Source organism: Salvelinus namaycush, chromosome 1 (genome assembly GCF_016432855.1).
Source record: "Salvelinus namaycush isolate Seneca chromosome 1, SaNama_1.0, whole genome shotgun sequence".
NCBI classification, from domain to species: domain Eukaryota; kingdom Metazoa; phylum Chordata; class Actinopteri; order Salmoniformes; family Salmonidae; genus Salvelinus; species Salvelinus namaycush.
Genome location: NC_052307.1, coordinates 72,282,363 through 72,298,485, shown reverse-complemented (window position 1 = coordinate 72,298,485; position 16,123 = coordinate 72,282,363). Strand labels below are relative to the sequence as shown.

Sequence of the window (16,123 nt, the reverse complement as noted above, 5' to 3'; positions counted from 1 at the left end):
AAGTAAAATAGAAGTGTAATAAACAAACATAAGCAATCGAAAAAAGGAAAATAAAAATGCATATATAACTGATTTCTATAATACTGAGAAAGGCCTATTTAATCAGTATGTGGTACAATATTGCTTATGAAAGCACAAAGAGCCTTCATCAACAATAGTGGCCCATTTTATTTGTTCATTTTCCACAAACACAACGAGCATGGCTTTGATTTACTTCATGGGTCAAAGACAAATACCTCCCTGATAAACTACTTCATGTTGTTTCATTTAGAAAACAACACATGTACCTTCAGTAAAATACAAAATGATAAAGAAGAAAACGAGTAAATAGAGTTTACAGAAGCTAAATGGGAAAGTATAAATTAACAGCATGCCTCTAATATAAAATACAAAATAGAGAACAAACATTGCTCTAAAAGGGAACGAGATTTTTTTTATTTTTTTTTTATTGTTGACTAAAATGTCACATTTATCTTGAATGATGCTATAGGCTACTCAAGGCAATATGCAGCAGACACACGTCTGCATGTCTGACCAGAGCCAGGGAAAACTAAACGATGAGTGGGGTCTGGTTGACTGTGTGTGTCTGTGTGTCTGTGTGTGTGTGTGTGTGTGTGTGTACGAGTGAGTGAGAGAGATGGCTGGTTCACCAACAGAGAGAGAGGGCGAGAGAGAGATGGCTGGTTCACCATCAGAGAGAGAGAGAGAGAGAGAGAGAAAGAGAGAAAGAGAGAAAGAGAGAAAGAGAGAGAGAGAGAGAAATTATGCCAGCGAGGTGTGGAGTCCACTTGCAAAAAAAGATTTCACCAAATGGGAGAAACACCCCATAGAAACCCTGCAAGCAGAGTTCTGTAAGATTCTCTTACATGTCCAGAGGAAAACTACAAACAATGCATGCAGGGCAGAATTAGGCCAATATCCACTAATAATAAAAACTAAAAAAAGAGGTTGTAAACATCTAAAATACAGTGAACCCCTCTCATATCATTACCAAGCCCTGCAATGCCAAGAGCTGAGCAAAGAAAAGAGTCCCCTCATCCAGCTGGTCCTGGGGCTGAGTTCACAAACCTGTTCTACTAACACACTGAAGCCTCAGGACCAGAACATCCAATCAATCAGAATAAAACAAATTACAACACAATCAAAACAAAACTACAGTACAAAGTACAGACTCAGTGAGCACAGCCTTGCCATTGAGAAGGGTAGACACACAAAACCTGGCTCCCCATAGAGGAAAGGCTGTACAACCACTGCACCACAGCAGTACCTGAGACAGAGCTGCATTTCCTGACAAAATGTCAAAAATATTCAACAATTAGAGAGTGCCATTTCCCCAAATTTGAAACCCCTATTCAAGGTTTCAAAGACCTCTCTGATGAGAATAGGCTATCTGTCCTGTTGGGGGAGGACGCAGAGAGCTGTGGGTTGGCAGCGCACTACATTGCTGCCTGCCATAAGATGAGGGACATTGTCTAACAGACCAATCAACCTGCACATGTCCTCTATGCTTATTGTTCAATGTATGGTTATTTTGACCCTTGGTTATTGGTGTTACTGTTGTCCCGTTGACAATTTTGATTCTTATTATCTTAATATTGTAAATATCCAAAGTAAGCTTTGGCAATATGTACATTGTTACGTCATGCCAATAAAGCAAATTGAATTGAGCGAGAGCGACAGCGAGAGAGAGAGATGGCTGGCTCACCATCAGAGAGAGGGAGAGAGCGAGAGAGAGAGAGCGCGAGAGAGAGAGAGAGAGAGAGAGAGAGAGAGAGAGAGAGAGCGAGATGGCTGGTTTATCATCAGACAGAGAGAGAGAGAGAGAGAGAGAGAGAGAGAGATATGGCTGGCTCACCATCAAAGAGAGGGAGAGAGAGAGAGAGAGATATGGCTGGCTCACCATCAAAGAGAGGGAGAGAGCGAGAGAGAGAGATGGCTGGTTTATCATCAGAGAGAGAGAGATGGCTGACCATCAGAGAGAGGGAGAGAGCGAGAGAGAGAGATAGAGAGATGGCTGGTTTATCATCAGAGAGAGAGAGAGAGAGAGAGAGAGAGAGAGAGAGAGAGAGAGAGAGAGAGAGAGAGATGGAGAGATGGAGAGATGGAGAGATGGAGGGAGAGAGAGAGAGAGAGCATAGAGAGGGAGAGAGCATAGGGAGAGAGAAAAAGATATGGCTGGTTATCATCAGAGAGAGAGAGAGAGAGATGGCTGGTTTATCATCAGAAAGAGAGAGAGAGAGAGAGAGACGGCTGGTTTATCATCAGAAAGAGAGAGAGAGAAAGAGAGAGAGAGACACAGCTCAAGTCTTCACATCTCACTCCTGCTCCTCTCTAAGTACAGGTTCAAATCACACACTTCATCTGAGCTCTAGATGAGTTTAGACCCGTCTCCCCCTCCTGGCTGTGTGGATGGGAGTGAGCCAGCCTGCCTGCCAGCCTGCCTGCCTGCCTGACTGACTGCCTCCCTGTGTCTCAGTGCAGAGCAGCACCGTGCTTCTCCAGGCTCCTCTCTTTATCCCCGCCTGAGTATTAGATGTGATTACTGCTCAGCGCTCCACACTGACAAAGACAGAGAGTACAGAGAGAGAGCATAGAGAGAGAGAGATGGAGAGATGGAGGGAGAGAGAGACAGAGAGAGAGAGATGGAGAGATGGAGGGAGAGAGAGACAGAGAGAGAGAGATGGAGAGATGGAGGGAGAGACAGAGATAGAGGAGGGAGAGAGAGAGAGAGCATAGAGAGAGAGAGAGCATAGAGAGGGAGAGAGCATAGAGAGGGAGAGAGCATAGAGAGGGAGAGAGCATAGAGAGGGAGAGAGCATAGAGAGGGAGGGAGGGAGGGAGGGAGGGAGGGAGGGAGGGAGGGAGGGAGGGAGGGAGGGAGGGAGGGAGGGAGGGAGGGAGGGAGGGAGGGAGGGAGGGAGGGAGGGAGGGAGGGAGGGAGGGAGGGAGGGAGGGAGGGAGGGAGCACAGCTCTGGTCTTGGCTGTTTCAGTGATACAAGAGTGCCCCCTACTGCTCCACTCTGCAGAGTTACAACACACACTTTGATACAACAGCAGAGCTGAGATTGGACTATCACACACACACACGCGCGCAGTCACACACGTACGGTAAACAGATGTGACTAAGTAGACTTCAATGTGAACAACCCATCCTCTCTCATTTATGAAATGACTGAGAAAATGATGTGTCAGAACAATTACTAGTCCCTTGTGATATGGTGAAGAGCTGAGTAAGACCATGTTGAACCAGACATTCTTAATATCACACCCGGGGTGTGACACAAAGACATTTCATAATCACACCTGCACTCTCTGATTATTATCGGTGTAGTTTGTGCAATGAACTCAAGCACAGGCATATTTGAGGTTACACAGATGTATACAGCCAATCAGCATCAGATCCTGATGGAGGCTGTCCACTGTGAGAATGCTGATCACGTTGGAACAGGAAACTGTGTACACTAATAATCACTGACTGCAGAAGTGTGTGAATGAACTGAAGTGTTACAGTGAAGTTCTTTGTGATTAGACTTTGTATGGCTCTTAAATGGCAAATCGTAGACAGTCAACCTTACTACTACACACTAGTCTGTGTTATTACTGGGTCCCAGTGGGTCTCTGTGCAGTCTTACCATGAGCTCCATCTCTCTCCAGTCATTCTCCAGCTGCCCCATGGGTCTGGCCCACCAGCTGCAGAACCGGGTGTAGCGCTGGCCCTGGAACCAGTACTGCCTCAGCCACTCAAACTCCACCTGCACAAAACACAACACAGTACAGTCAGGTAGAGGAACCATATAGGATTATAGGAATAGTTCAGATCCTAGACAGGCAGTGGTAGATCAGTCAAGCCGTATGAAGTCCAGATGGAAATATTGGGAAGCGCAAACTTGCAAAGACATGGAGGTACAAAGACATGGAGGTACAAAGACATGGAGGTACAAAGACATGGAGGTACAAAGACATGGAGGTACAAACACATGGAGGTACAAAGACATGGAGGTACAAAGACATGGAGGTACAAAGACATGGAGGTTTATCCGTCTATCAACGCCAAGGCCTCTACTGCGCTTTAGAGCACGAGTGAGAGACAGGAGATAACACAAGTGTAAATCTGTCTGTTGGGGATTTCCCCTAATCAGATATGTGTAGAGAATGAAGTGTACTGTAGTCGAGACTTTCTAGAATGTCTGTTTACACAGATGGTCATCCCTATGAGAATAGACAATACACCCCTCTCACAATACACCCCTCGACCCCCATTTCCCAAACCAAACCAACCCGATCCTAGACGCCTATACCCCACATTGCTCCACCCTCTCCTCACTCCTCTTTCCTCCTCCTCCCCTCCTCCCTCGCTCCGCAGGGGAATGACAGTTTACTCTGCAGAGCGGCTCACCTCTCCTCCACTGGGAGTGTTTATGTTTTCAGCTCTTTTGAAGTGCTGATTTAATCCTCACAAGGACACGTCACGTAGCCAGGGGTATGGATGTGTATGTGTGTGTGTGTGTGTGTGTGTGTTTGTCTGAGAAAGTGTGTGTGTCAGAGATTGCCCCAAATGCCGGTGATGCAAATGTAAGGCGCTCTGAGTTGCCCTCCCCAAAACATCCTACAAAGCACTGTTCCAGTATCATCCTCCCAACAATACATACACCATTTCATTTGACATAGACAACTGGAGAACACAAGGTGAGGAGTACAAAAGAGTTGCATATCAAATGTGAAAGCGACTACAAGACCTACTGTTCATCTCCAACTACTAGTCTGTGTATTGTTCTTGTAGGGGGCATTAGTATGTATGGTACAGTGTTATATTAGCTCTATAACACATAAGCACAATACAGAGGAAGAAGATGACAAGAATACAAAGCCATTTCCACTTCACCCTTTGTTCAGTGGCTGGCCTTCTAGGCTATGCAGTGACACAGAATACCGAGAAACTGACCGCCATTTTGGATCCAAAGGGGGCTGATCACAGTGGTTTGACATGCAGGGGCTGGGTCACGTACGGGGGGGTACATGGGCCATAGCACGGTTCAGCACCTTCACAACCACTCCATACAACAGACCCTTCAAACAAATGTCAGGCTTTATGGCTCTTCAACCCTCCACTACTCCACTCCCCCCCCTTGAACAGTACAGCTCACACACTCAACAAAGCAAGAGAGGGGACAAACATAGACTGTCCTTTCTCTACCTCCACCCTCCGCTCCCACAGTCTCTCTGATTGTCCGTCTGTCCTTTACTGAGGGAACACAGCCTGTGGCTCCGCTTTGAGCCGACATGGACTCCTAGCCCCCGCGGAGCATGGCGATGGCAGCCTCAAAGCCAGGCGACTGCGGCATCTGTGGGATGCCTGGCATTTGGAGCCTGAGCCGCCTGGCTGTGAGTTACTGAGAGGGGAACACTGACTAAATGCCACCTGCCCAGGTAGAGAGATCGAAAGAGAGAGCGGGAGAGAGAGATGGAGAGAGAGAGATGGAGAGAGAGAGAGAGAGAGAGAGAGAGAGAGAGATACAGAGATGGAGAGAGAGATGGAGAGAGAGAGATAGAGAGAGATGGAGAGAGAGAAAGAGAGAGAGATGGAGAGAGAGAAAGAGAGAGAGATGGAGAGAGAGAAAGAGAGAGAGATGGAGAGAGAGAGAGAGTCATCGCCATCGTTAGGCTAGATTTTCTACTCTGCCTAGCCCGCTCTGGGTTCTGGGAGCAGGGAGACTGAGGGGTCCCTCCCCTGTGGTGTCTCCTGTCATCTCTCCAGGTGACGGACGTGCTAACTGCACATTAGCACTCCGCTCGACCTCCCACTCACCATGGCGACCCAGGAGTCAAAGCCAAGTAGTCTCTTTCAGTATTTAATGAAGCAGGGTTTTTCCACACCTCTCGGCGGTCCCCCAGCGGACTTGACCAATCAATTTCCGGCTGTTCCATGCCGTGCGGCCCTCGAGGTAGGAGCTGATGAGAGACGGATCGATATCAACCTGCCTCTTTCTGTTTACTTTCCTGGACCTGCTCCCACATCACATCAACCAGGAGCACTGAGCACTGTTCCCTGTTCCCTGTCTCCAGAGGTACAGGACACACTTCACACTCATCACACCTGGCTACCATGGACACACACTTACAGAGAAGGACACACTCACACACACACATACCTTGAGGCGATACAAACTGTACTTGCTCACCTATAGGCAATAATATGCTCCGGAATTACAGATTTCAATTACATTCTTTCTCAACTGAAAATAGGATAAGAAAAAACTGTTCCCTACAGGTAAGTCACAAACTCTCTGACTCCACAAGGAAGAGTGGTGTGGGCTTTTAGCTACTTGACAAACACTGTTACTCACTAGGGAGAGAGAGGCCTGGCCTGGAAAACATACTGTACAGGACAGAGGAAGGTCAGAGGAACTACCTGGCTGATTACTCTTGTACTTTACCTTCCCCCATTTCTAGCAGAACCAGACAGGACTTACTCAGTGTGTCCCTCTCTCCAATATTTACTGAGCAGGGACAGGCTTCATTAGGGGGGTCCCAGAGGGCACACTGTCACACACCCACCTGGGAAGTGACACGATGGCTTTAAATGAGACAAGACGTGTCTGGGATTAGCATTTCAAAGCCAAACACACACACACAGACAGGGCCGTGTGGCGATGGGCTGTGATGCGATGCTATCCCCATGTTCGTTCCACCGTTCCAACACACAGACAGGAAGATTAGAGTAGAGAGGCCAGGAGGGCCTAGAATCAGCTAGAAAACGGTCTCTCTCTCTCTGCTATGCCAGGTGCTGTTCTCCTGTCCTCTACCCATCAACCCCTGCTTCAACTCCCTCCTCTGGCTATTAACATTCTCCCCCTCTCCCTGAACACACGTTCCTCAGATGGCTGACGTTCAGCTTCATCCCCACCACAACCCTAAACACCCCCCTTCCCCCCTCTATCCCTACCCAAACCACTGTCAAACCCCCTCTAAGCATACACATCACACAGTACATCAGCATCAGCCAGGCAGCCGGCCGGCCGGTCGATCTCCTGTTTATCACTTTTTAAGGAAATGCCCATAAGGTGTTGGTCAGGTGAGCCTGTCTGACGAGCCTCTGCTTGTTCGCTCTACGGTCGTCCATGTCAAACACGACCCATGCAATATGCGCCCGCTAACCGCCAAAACTAGCCGTCATAATAAATAACTCTGCCAACAACACATCATTTAAGTGGATGTTCTGCCCTCATGGGCAACTCAGAACAAATGGCCCAATCCATCATCGTGGTCCTGGGGACGCCAGGTAGAGTAGAGCGGGGCCCCCGAGAGAGAGCTCCATCCCCTCCTCTCCCAGCCTTTTAGAAATAGCCTCCTGTTTTCCTAAATAAACGGCGGGCGCCCCCCAGCGAGGCCTACACTGGGTAATCCTGTGGTGCTGCGCTGTGAGCAGGTGTTCTCTCTCTGCGATGGAGACCAGGTGTTGGCTAGGCCTCTCCCTCTATCTCTTTCTATACCCCTCTCTATACCTCTCTCTCTCTCTCTCTCGCGCTCTCATATTGTCTGAATAATTAATACTGGCTACAACCTTTAAACAACCTCACGCCAAGCTCATCTGTCATAGCGTCCCGTGTGGTTCCTGACTCGGCCCGCTGCTGTGGTTACCTGGGAGTAGTGAGGATAACACATGCGGAGGGGGAGAGGTGAAGTGCTATTTTAACCATTAGCCCCTGGCAGTCAGGGGCAGGCTGGGCTGCAGAACACTGTATTGAGCAAGCTGCCACTGTAAAGCGTGAACGGCCCCCATAGGGTCTCAGGGCCCCGGAGCCAGATTCACTGATTGTTCTGTGTGAAAGGGGCCATGAACTCGAACCTTAGACAAACAAGAGCAACCTGGACTTATGAAATATTTCTCCCATAACATAAATACCCACGGTAGCTATGAATGATGTCAACTTAAACGTTGACAACCTCTTTATTTTCCTATGGAAGGGCCTTAACCCTGGTTAACAAGATGTGACCGAAAGTAGAAAGGGATAGATTATACACAACTACCCTTTCCTTGAATGAGGGTTCCAAAAGGGTTCTTCGGCTGTCTCCATAGGATAACCCTTTTTGGAACAAGGTATATCTATTTTGGGTTCCATGTAGAACCCTCTGTGTAAATGGAACTCAAAAGGGTTCTACCTGGAACTAAAAAGGGTTCTTCAAAGGGTTCTCCTATGAGGACAGCCGAAAAACCCTTTTAGGTTCTAGATAGCACCTTTTTTCTAAGCGTGTAGGTAGGGCACAAAGTTAGGCCTATCGTAGAACCCCAAAAGTTAGTCACACACACCCACCTCGTTGTGTATCTCCTCGTAGCCTTGCAGGGTAGCTGGCAGCAGGGAGAGAAGGCTGTGGGTCCCTGTTTCTGGGTCTGTGCTCAGGTTAGACAGGGCCTCCCGGCAGCGAGACTGGATGTAGTCCAGGGTCCCGGTGGAACACTGTGAGGACAGACAGTCAAAAAAGGTTGGAAGATAATGCATGTATTCTGGGAGCATAAGGGCCTCTTGGAATTCTAGAATAGAAGGTAGAATCTGTTAAAGAAAGGTAATGGAATATACGGTATCCTATAAAATAAATCAATCATTATTAGAATCAGGCCAGGGTCTCCAAGCCCCCAGTGTACCCCAGACCCCCCTCACCTCCGCCACTCTGTGTGTAGAGCTGAAGCGGGCCGAGTCTCCAGCCAGAACACAGTGCTGATGGGTCCTGTTCAGATCATCTGGGGACAGAGGAGGACACACCACAGTCACCACACAACCAACACCAGTCAACTATCACAAATATTAAGAGGCAATGATGTTCACAACAATTTACTATGAATATAGGCCTACACAAATGCCAAATATTTTGATTCTGTTTTAACCTTTGTTAGGACACAAGACACCACACCACACTTGTCCACTAGTGGAATGAAGATCGAAAATATAATTGAAATATCCGTTTAATAACTTTTGTCTCTTTGTTATGATGTGCCTGAGTTATCACCTTGTCGGACCATTTCTCCCCACTCAAACAGATGGATCGTTTCAAACATTTCTTGCTAACCTAACAATGCTATCGCTAATCCTATCAAACGTCAACGCCTTCTATTATATAAGAGCACAGATGCCAGAGTCTGGTTATCACCAGAGTCTACGTGAAAAATCTGTCGATGTGCCTTTGAGCAAGGCACATAACCCTAATTGCTCCTGTAAGTCACTCACCACCACTGTTGTTACACTGGCTTCTTAGGTAAGTGTGTGATGGCCTAGTTCCAGCTTTAGCCACAAGTTGCAACACCTCTCATTAACTGGTTTATCCCGTTTCGGGGGTGTTTTCGTTGTTTAGCAGAAATGCTAATATTTCTGCTAATGATCTATATATTTTCACAAACATGTTAAGTGTTGGCCATTAGATTGTTAACAGTGCAATAGTACAGCCTCTCAAGTGTACCACTGTTCACTGAAAAGTGACCTGTTTCAAGGTGTCAGTGGTTCAGGACAGGTTAGGGCATGGGTGTATTCATTAGGGCACACCATTATGTAGGTGGAAACTATGTTGAATAATAATAAACTACATGTATCAATCTGACTCCATTATTATGTGAATAAATGCAACAGACCCTGTTCGTCTCTGGAGGATCTAGCAAGATGGTGAACCATTGCATCACCAACTCAGTATGACTATAATGAACATGTGTCTATCTTGCAGCGTTATGCAGTTATTAAGAGGCTAGATACAAATAGCTAATCCTGGCGACCAATGTTCTAGCATTCATTTGAGGCAAGTAGATCAGAGGTGTCAAGGTGGTACCCAAGCATGTGCTATGTGTATAGTGTAAATAACAACTATCAATAGACCTACTACATAATAGACAGTCAATCAAAACAATACTCTGTAAAATGAGGAACGCATCCACTCAATTCAACTAGTAGAATTTATTAGTCACAAAAGAACTAACACTCAACCAATTCCAATGTACATGAAATACATGATACAGCAAACACAGAGTAAATAACTATCACAAATAGGATAAGAGTTAACGTGGTTACACGTGTCTTCAGTTCAGAATCATCTCTAAGAGAAAAAACATGTGTGTGTCTGATACACACAGGAGCTCGGTAGCAAGTTAACGTTTGATCCCTGTGATAGCCCACAGATGGTGTGCCATCTAAACAATGTCATAAATTGTGACTAAGTCATCCCACTGTGCTCCCACACCAGCCAGTCACTGCGATTATCAACTTCTCATATTCTTCCAATACACTGTAGCAAACCATTCTGCACCATAAAAACACTTTTGCTGCTCCACACCAACTAAACAGACTGCCAGGTCCTCTATCTACCAATCTCTGTCCAGCAGCAGGATCAGTGATGGAGGTCTCATGATCCCTCATGATGGAGGTCATGACCTCATGATGGAGGTCTCATATCACCAACACTGTCAGATCTCATTCATTCCCTCATGATGGAGGTCTCATATAACAAACAATGTCAGATCTCATTCAATCCCTCATGATGGAGGTCTCATAACATCAAACACTGTCAGATCTCATTCATTCCCTCCTGATGGAGGTCTCATAACAACAAACACTGTCAGATCTCATTCATTCCCTCATGATGGAGGTCTCATATCACCAACACTGTCAGATCTCATTCATTCCCTCCTGATGGAGGTCTCATAACAACAAACACTGTCAGATCTCATTCAATCCCTCATGATGGAGGTCTCATATAACAAACACTGTCAGATCTCATTCAATCCCTCATGATGGAGGTCTCATATAACAAACACTGTCAGATCTCATTCAATCCCTCATGATGGAGGTCTCATATCAACAACACTGTCAGATCTCATTCAATCCCTCATGATGGAGGTCTCATATAACAAACACTGTCAGATCTCATTCAATCCCTCATGATGGAGGTCTCATATAACAAACACTGTCAGATCTCATTCCTCATGATGGAGGTCTCATATAACAAACACTGTCAGATCTCATTCCTCATGATGGAGGTCTCATAACAAACACTGTCAGATCTCATTCAATTCCTCATGATGGAGGTCTCATATAACAAACACTGTCAGATCTCATTCCTCATGATGGAGGTCTCATATAACAAACACTGTCAGATCTCATTCCTCATGATGGAGGTCTCATAACAACAAACACTGTCAGATCTCATTCCTCATGATGGAGGTCTCATAACAACAAACACTGTCAGATCTCATTCCTCATGATGGAGAACCCATATCAACAAACACTGTCAGATCTCATTCCTCATGATGGAGGTCTCATATCAACAAACACTGTCAGATCTCATTCCACATGATGGAGGTCTCATATAACAAACACTGTCAGATCTCATTCATTCCCTCATGATGGAGGTCTCATAACAACAAACACTGTCAGATCTCATTCCTCATGATGGAGGTCTCATATAACAAACACTGTCAGATCTCATTCATTCCTTCATGATGGAGGTCTCATAACAACAAACACTGTCAGATCTCATTCATTCCCTCATGATGGAGGTCTCATATAACAAACACTGTCAGATCTCATTCATTCCCTTATGATGGAGGTCTCATAACAACAAACACTATCAGATCTCATTCAATCCCTCATGATGGAGGTCTCATATAACAAACACTGTCAGATCTCATTCCTCATGATGGAGGTCTCATATAACAAACACTGTCAGATCTCATTCATTCCTTCATGATGGAGGTCTCATAACAACAAACACTGTCAGATCTCATTCATTCCTCATGATGGAGGTCTCATAACAACAAACTGTCAGATCTCATTCATTCCCTCATGATGGAGGTCTCATAACAACAAACACTGTCAGATCTCATTCATTCCCTCATGATGGAGGTCTCATAACAACAAACACTGTCAGATCTCATTCATTCCCTCATGATGGAGGTCTCATAACAACAAACACTATCAGATCTCATTCATTCCCTCATGATGGAGGTCTCATATAACAAACACTGTCAGATCTCATTCATTCCTCATGATGGAGGTCTCATATAACAAACACTGTCAGATCTCATTCCTCATGATGGAGGTCTCATATAACAAACACTGTCAGATCTCATTCCTCATGATGGAGGTCTCATATAACAAACACTGTCAGATCTCATTCCTCATGATGGAGGTCTCATAACAACAAACACTGTCAGATCTCATTCATTCCTCATGATGGAGGTCTCATAACAACAAACACTGTCAGATCTCATTCATTCCTCATGATGGAGGTCTCATAACAACAAACTGTCAGATCTCATTCATTCCCTCATGATGGAGGTCTCATAACAACAAACACTGTCAGATCTCATTCATTCCCTCATGATGGAGGTCTCATAACAACAAACACTATCAGATCTCATTCAATCCCTCATGATGGAGGTCTCATATAACAAACACTGTCAGATCTCATTCATTCCCTCATGATGGAGGTCTCATAACAACAAACACTGTCAGATCTCATTCCTCATGATGGAGGTCTCATATAACAAACACTGTCAGATCTCATTCATTCCTTCATGATGGAGGTCTCATAACAACAAACACTGTCAGATCTCATTAATTCCCTCATGATGGAGGTCTCATATAACAAACACTGTCAGATCTCATTCCTCATGATGGAGGTCTCATATAACAAACACTGTCAGATCTCATTCATTCCCTCATGATGGAGGTCTCATAACAACAAACACTGTCAGATCTCATTCATTCCCTCATTATGGAGGTCTCATATAACAAACACTGTCAGATCTCATTCATTCCCTTATGATGGAGGTCTCATAACAACAAACACTATCAGATCTCATTCAATCCCTCATGATGGAGGTCTCATATAACAAACACTGTCAGATCTCATTCCTCATGATGGAGGTCTCATATCACAAACACTGTCAGATCTCATTCATTCCTTCATGATGGAGGTCTCATAACAACAAACACTGTCAGATCTCATTCATTCCTCATGATGGAGGTCTCATAACAACAAACTGTCAGATCTCATTCATTCCCTCATGATGGAGGTCTCATAACAACAAACACTGTCAGATCTCATTCATTCCCTCATGATGGAGGTCTCATAACAACAAACACTATCAGATCTCATTCAATCCCTCATGATGGAGGTCTCATATAACAAACAATGTCAGATCTCATTCCTCATGATGGAGGTCTCATATAACAAACACTGTCAGATCTCATTCATTCCCTCATGATGGAGGTCTCATAACAACAAACACTGTCAGATCTCATTCATTCCCTCATGATGGAGGTCTCATATAACAAACACTGTCAGATCTCATTCCTCATGATGGAGGTCTCATATAACAAACACTGTCAGATCTCATTCATTCCCTCATGATGGAGGTCTCATAACAACAAACACTGTCAGATCTCATTCATTCCCTCATGATGGAGGTCTCATATAACAAACACTGTCAGATCTCATTCATTCCCTCATGATGGAGGTCTCATATCAACAAACACTGTCAGATCTCATTCCACATGATGGAGGTCTCATATAACAAACACTGTCAGATCTCATTCATTCCCTCATGATGGAGGTCTCATAACAACAAACACTGTCAGATCTCATTCCTCATGATGGAGGTCTCATATAACAAACACTGTCAGATCTCATTCATTCCTTCATGATGGAGGTCTCATAACAACAAACACTGTCAGATCTCATTCATTCCCTCATGATGGAGGTCTCATATAACAAACACTGTCAGATCTCATTCCTCATGATGGAGGTCTCATATAACAAACACTGTCAGATCTCATTCATTCCCTCATGATGGAGGTCTCATAACAACAAACACTGTCAGATCTCATTCATTCCCTCATGATGGAGGTCTCATAACAACAAACACTGTCAGATCTCATTCATTCCCTCATGATGGAGGTCTCATAACAACAAACACTGTCAGATCTCATTCATTCCCTCCTGATGGAGGTCTCATATCAACAAACACTGTCAGATCTCATTCCTCATGATGGAGGTCTCATAACAACAAACACTGTCAGATCTCCTTCATTCCTCATGATGGAGGTCTCATAACAACAAACACTGTCAGATCTCATTCCTCATGATGGAGGTCTCATATAACAAACACTGTCAGATCTCATTCATTCCTTCATGATGGAGGTCTCATAACAACAAACACTGTCAGATCTCATTCATTCCCTCATGATGGAGGTCTCATATAACAAACACTGTCAGATCTCATTCCTCATGATGGAGGTCTCATATAACAAACACTGTCAGATCTCATTCATTCCCTCATGATGGAGGTCTCATAACAACAAACACTGTCAGATCTCATTCATTCCCTCCTGATGGAGGTCTCATAACAACAAACACTGTCAGATCTCATTCATTCCCTCATGATGGAGGTCTCATATCAACAAACACTGTCAGATCTCATTCCTCATGATGGAGGTCTCATAACAACAAACACTGTCAGATCTCCTTCATTCCTCATGATGGAGGTCTCATAACAACAAACACTGTCAGATCTCATTCATTCCTCATGATGGAGGTCTCATAACAACAAACTGTCAGATCTCATTCATTCCCTCATGATGGAGGTCTCATAACAACAAACACTGTCAGATCTCATTCATTCCCTCATGATGGAGGTCTCATATAACAAACACTGTCAGATCTCATTCATTCCCTCATGATGGAGGTCTCATATAACAAACACTGTCAGATCTCATTCATTCCCTCCTGATGGAGGTCTCATAACAACAAACACTGTCAGATCTCATTAATTCCCTCCTGATGGAGGTCTCATATAACAAACACTGTCAGATCTCATTCCTCATGATGGAGGTCTCATATAACAAACACTGTCAGATCTCATTCATCATGATGGAGGTCCTCATATAACAACACTGTCAGATCTCATTCCTCATGATGGAGGTCTCATACAAAACACTGGCAGATCATTATTCCTCATGATGGAGGTCTCATAACAACAAACACTGTCAGATCTCATTCATTCCTCATGATGGAGGTCTCATAACAACAACACTGTCAGATCTCATTCATTCCTCATGATGGAGGTCTCATAACAACAAACGGTCAGAATCTCCATTCATTCCCTCATGATGGAGGTCTCATAACAACAAACACTGTCAGATCTCATTCATTCCCTCATGATGGAGGTCTCATAACAACAAACACTGTCAGATGTCATTCAATCTCTCATGATGGAGGTCTCATATAACAAACACTGTCAGATCTCATTCCTCATGATGGAGGTCTCATATCAACAAACACTGTCAGATCTCATTCATTCCCTCATGATGGAGGTCTCATAACAACAAACACTGTCAGATCTCATTCATTCCCTCATGATGGAGGTCTCATAACAACAAACACTGTCAGATCTCATTCATTCCCTCATGATGGAGGTCTCATAACAACAAACACTGTCAGATCTCATTCATTCCCTCCTGATGGAGGTCTCATAACAACAAACACTGTCAGATCTCATTCCTCATGATGAGGTCTCATAACAACAAACACTGTCAGATCTCCTTCATTCCTCATGATGGAGGTCTCATAACAACAAACACTGTCAGATCTCATTCCTCATGATGGAGGTCTCATATAACAAAACACTGTCAGATCTCATTCATTCCTTCATGATGGAGGTCTTCATAACAACAAACACTGTCAGATCTCATTCATTCCCTCATGATGGAGGTCTCATATAACAAACACTGTCAGATCTCATCTTCCTCATGATGGAGGTCTCTATAACGAACACTGTCAGATCTCATTCATTCCCTCATGATGGAGGTCTCATAACAATCACACTACATTACTTGCAGATGTCAACTGTCAGATCTCATTCATTCCCTCCTGATGGATGTCTCATAATCAACAAACACTGTCAGATCTCATTCTTCCTCATGATGGAGGTCTCATAACAAAACACTGTCAGATTCCTTCATCCTCATGATGGAGGTCTCATAACAACAAACACTGTCAGATCTCTTCATTCCTCATGATGGAGGTCTCATAACAACAAACACTGTCAGATCTCATTCATTCCCTCATGATGGAGGTCTCATA

At 44.6% G+C, this 16,123-nt stretch overlaps 1 protein-coding gene across 1 annotated transcript in view; it reads right to left on the bottom strand.

Annotated features, from left to right (window-relative positions):
• LOC120052815 (alpha-ketoglutarate-dependent dioxygenase FTO-like) overlaps positions 1-16,123 on the bottom strand; it is an 87,233-nt gene that overhangs the window by 35,632 nt on the left and 35,478 nt on the right. Inside the window, exons 5-7 of the mRNA XM_038999983.1 lie at positions 8,659-8,738; positions 8,314-8,457; positions 3,634-3,753 (exon numbers count right to left, since the gene is read on the bottom strand). Of these exons, the coding sequence (XP_038855911.1) occupies positions 3,634-3,753; positions 8,314-8,457; positions 8,659-8,738 (344 nt within the window). The remainder of the gene's footprint in view (positions 1-3,633; positions 3,754-8,313; positions 8,458-8,658; positions 8,739-16,123) is intronic.